Source organism: Suillus subalutaceus (assembly GCF_016647625.1).
Source record: "Suillus subalutaceus strain FC151 chromosome Unknown DFJ58scaffold_61, whole genome shotgun sequence".
Taxonomy (NCBI): Eukaryota; Fungi; Basidiomycota; class Agaricomycetes; order Boletales; family Suillaceae; genus Suillus; species Suillus subalutaceus.
This window is the reverse complement of record NW_024540310.1, coordinates 1-1,989: the sequence shown is the minus strand read 5'-3', so window position 1 is coordinate 1,989 and position 1,989 is coordinate 1. Positions and strand designations below refer to the sequence as shown.

Sequence of the window (1,989 nt, the reverse complement as noted above, 5' to 3'; positions counted from 1 at the left end):
AAGCTCTTCAAGCGATGTGTGAGTCTTCGTCGCCTTTTGCATTGATTTCTCTGATGATTAATTTATTACATTCGGATAGGGTGAATTTTATTCCAATAGATGCTATTTATTATTTATCGGTCCATGCAAAACCCAAGGAATACATCCTCTGGGTAGGTGCAAGTCTTGTTTCCAAAGCGTGATGCTTACATAATTTTCCCATCACTATATGGGTGAACATAGGATGGTACAAAGTGCAAAGTACGTGATTAAGATAAGAATAACAACACAAATGTGAATGAAAATGTAATTAGAATACAAGAGAAAGATTATATCATCAGCCGGCCTGTTCCGTTACTCCAAAGTTTGAGACATCGAGCCTGTACTACGTGCAATAGACTCCATGATTGCACTGACAAGAGCTTGCTTGTTTTTCAAAGTATATCTCTTTGGCACCAGAGGATCGAGTCGTCGACAGAGATTGACCTGATCAGTTAGCACAGCGTTCGAGAGCATGAGAAATTCACTCTTGGACATCACCACCATGGCTACCCCATCCAGCCGAGCGTCCTCAGCAGCCCCCTTTTCAGCGCGCTTCTCAGTGCGTTCTGTCCGCCTCCATCTCTTTGCCGCAACTTCCTGCTGATCATGTCGTACAAGATCAGCACGTTGTTCGACCTCAAGACCCGCGGACTGCTATTCACGAGCTTTCCGCATGGTGTACTGATGATCTACAGCTGTAAATGTGGCATCGATGAATGCTTGAGTCTCGTTCTGTTTGAATTGTGCTTGTGCGTTGCGCAAATGCATTGATGTGAGTGGTTTTTGACATGCGTGAAGCCGGTATGAACCTAGCGCACCCTCATTTGCATCGTTTGTTGATGCCATGAAGGCACTGTCACGTTCGGCTTTCGAAGATCAATCAATTATACCTCCCGCCTCAAATTCAATCGAAAATCTCTCCCATGTCCCCAGTGCACCTCCACAAAATGCAATGAAGGCCTCGCAAAGATGAGGCAGCTTGCCCTCCTCTGCTAACTTGTGAACAGCTTCAATGGCACCAGGATTTTGCCATTCCTGTCCATCGAGGGCACCGAGTTTAAATGAGGCGTTCGGAGAAATCAGCAGGTGCGGGTTCTCAATAATAAGTTCGAGGTGATTCATCACCTCATCATGCAAAGGACCAAGATCAAGGATGTTGATGTTCTCGGTTCCAGGTCCACGAACAGATCGCATATATGGGTGCGTGATTGCAGCGGCATACAAGGTGAGAACGGCCAGTTCAGTGAGTGTGGGGCCATCATGAAGGGCATTGTACAGATTCTCCTCGATATGGCTGAAATTTTGTTTCTCTTTCTTGTCCCTGACCTGCTCCAGAAATGTGATGTACTCATTGAGGTAAGTGAGCAACTCTGCAGCAGCTTCGCAATACGACTGATAACGAGTGTTGCTGGTATCAGGGAATGTGGATAGGATGCCCTTGATTCGTTCGAAATAGAAACGGTGCGTGTCTTGTTGCCCCTTTTTGTCGTCCTTGTTATTGAAAATTGCACCAGCAAGACTACATGTCTGTACGCCACCTCGGCCAGAGACTTCAAGCGCCCTTAGCTGCACCTCCGTTACTGTCTCCGATGGTTGTTGTAATGTGGCGGTGTTATCTTTATTGGCCAGCAGCATTGGGCGCTCGAACCATTCAGTTCCCAGGAATCCATCATCGCCGTATTCCCGCCTTTGACAGAATTAAGATCCTTGTGCATACAGCACCCTGCTTGCACAAGAAACTCGGCAGCCCTCCGCTCATCATCAGGTAACCCATCCACAATCCTATTTCCCGACTTTCTCAGCTAAAATCCTGCTTCAACAAGAGTTGTGAGCATCGCTGTCCTGCATGATTTGGGAATCATGCATGGACATGACTACTAGGTATCCCCCTAAAGACAAAGTCTGTTAGCTTAGTCCTCAGACTATTCAACCCATACCTTGGTATCAAACCTTGGTCCAATAGTTTCA

At 46.5% G+C, this 1,989-nt stretch overlaps 1 protein-coding gene across 1 annotated transcript; it reads right to left on the bottom strand.

Moving 5' to 3' along the window:
• Positions 1 to 333: 333 nt before the first annotated feature.
• On the bottom strand, positions 334 to 1,708 carry DFJ58DRAFT_841904 (uncharacterized protein; the record flags this gene model as incomplete). Its single annotated transcript, XM_041392763.1, has 3 exons — positions 334 to 675; positions 840 to 874; positions 912 to 1,708. Coding segments are annotated over 3 exons (1,174 nt in total), but the record flags the coding sequence as incomplete, so codon positions are not given.
• Positions 1,709 to 1,989: the final 281 nt, after the last annotated feature.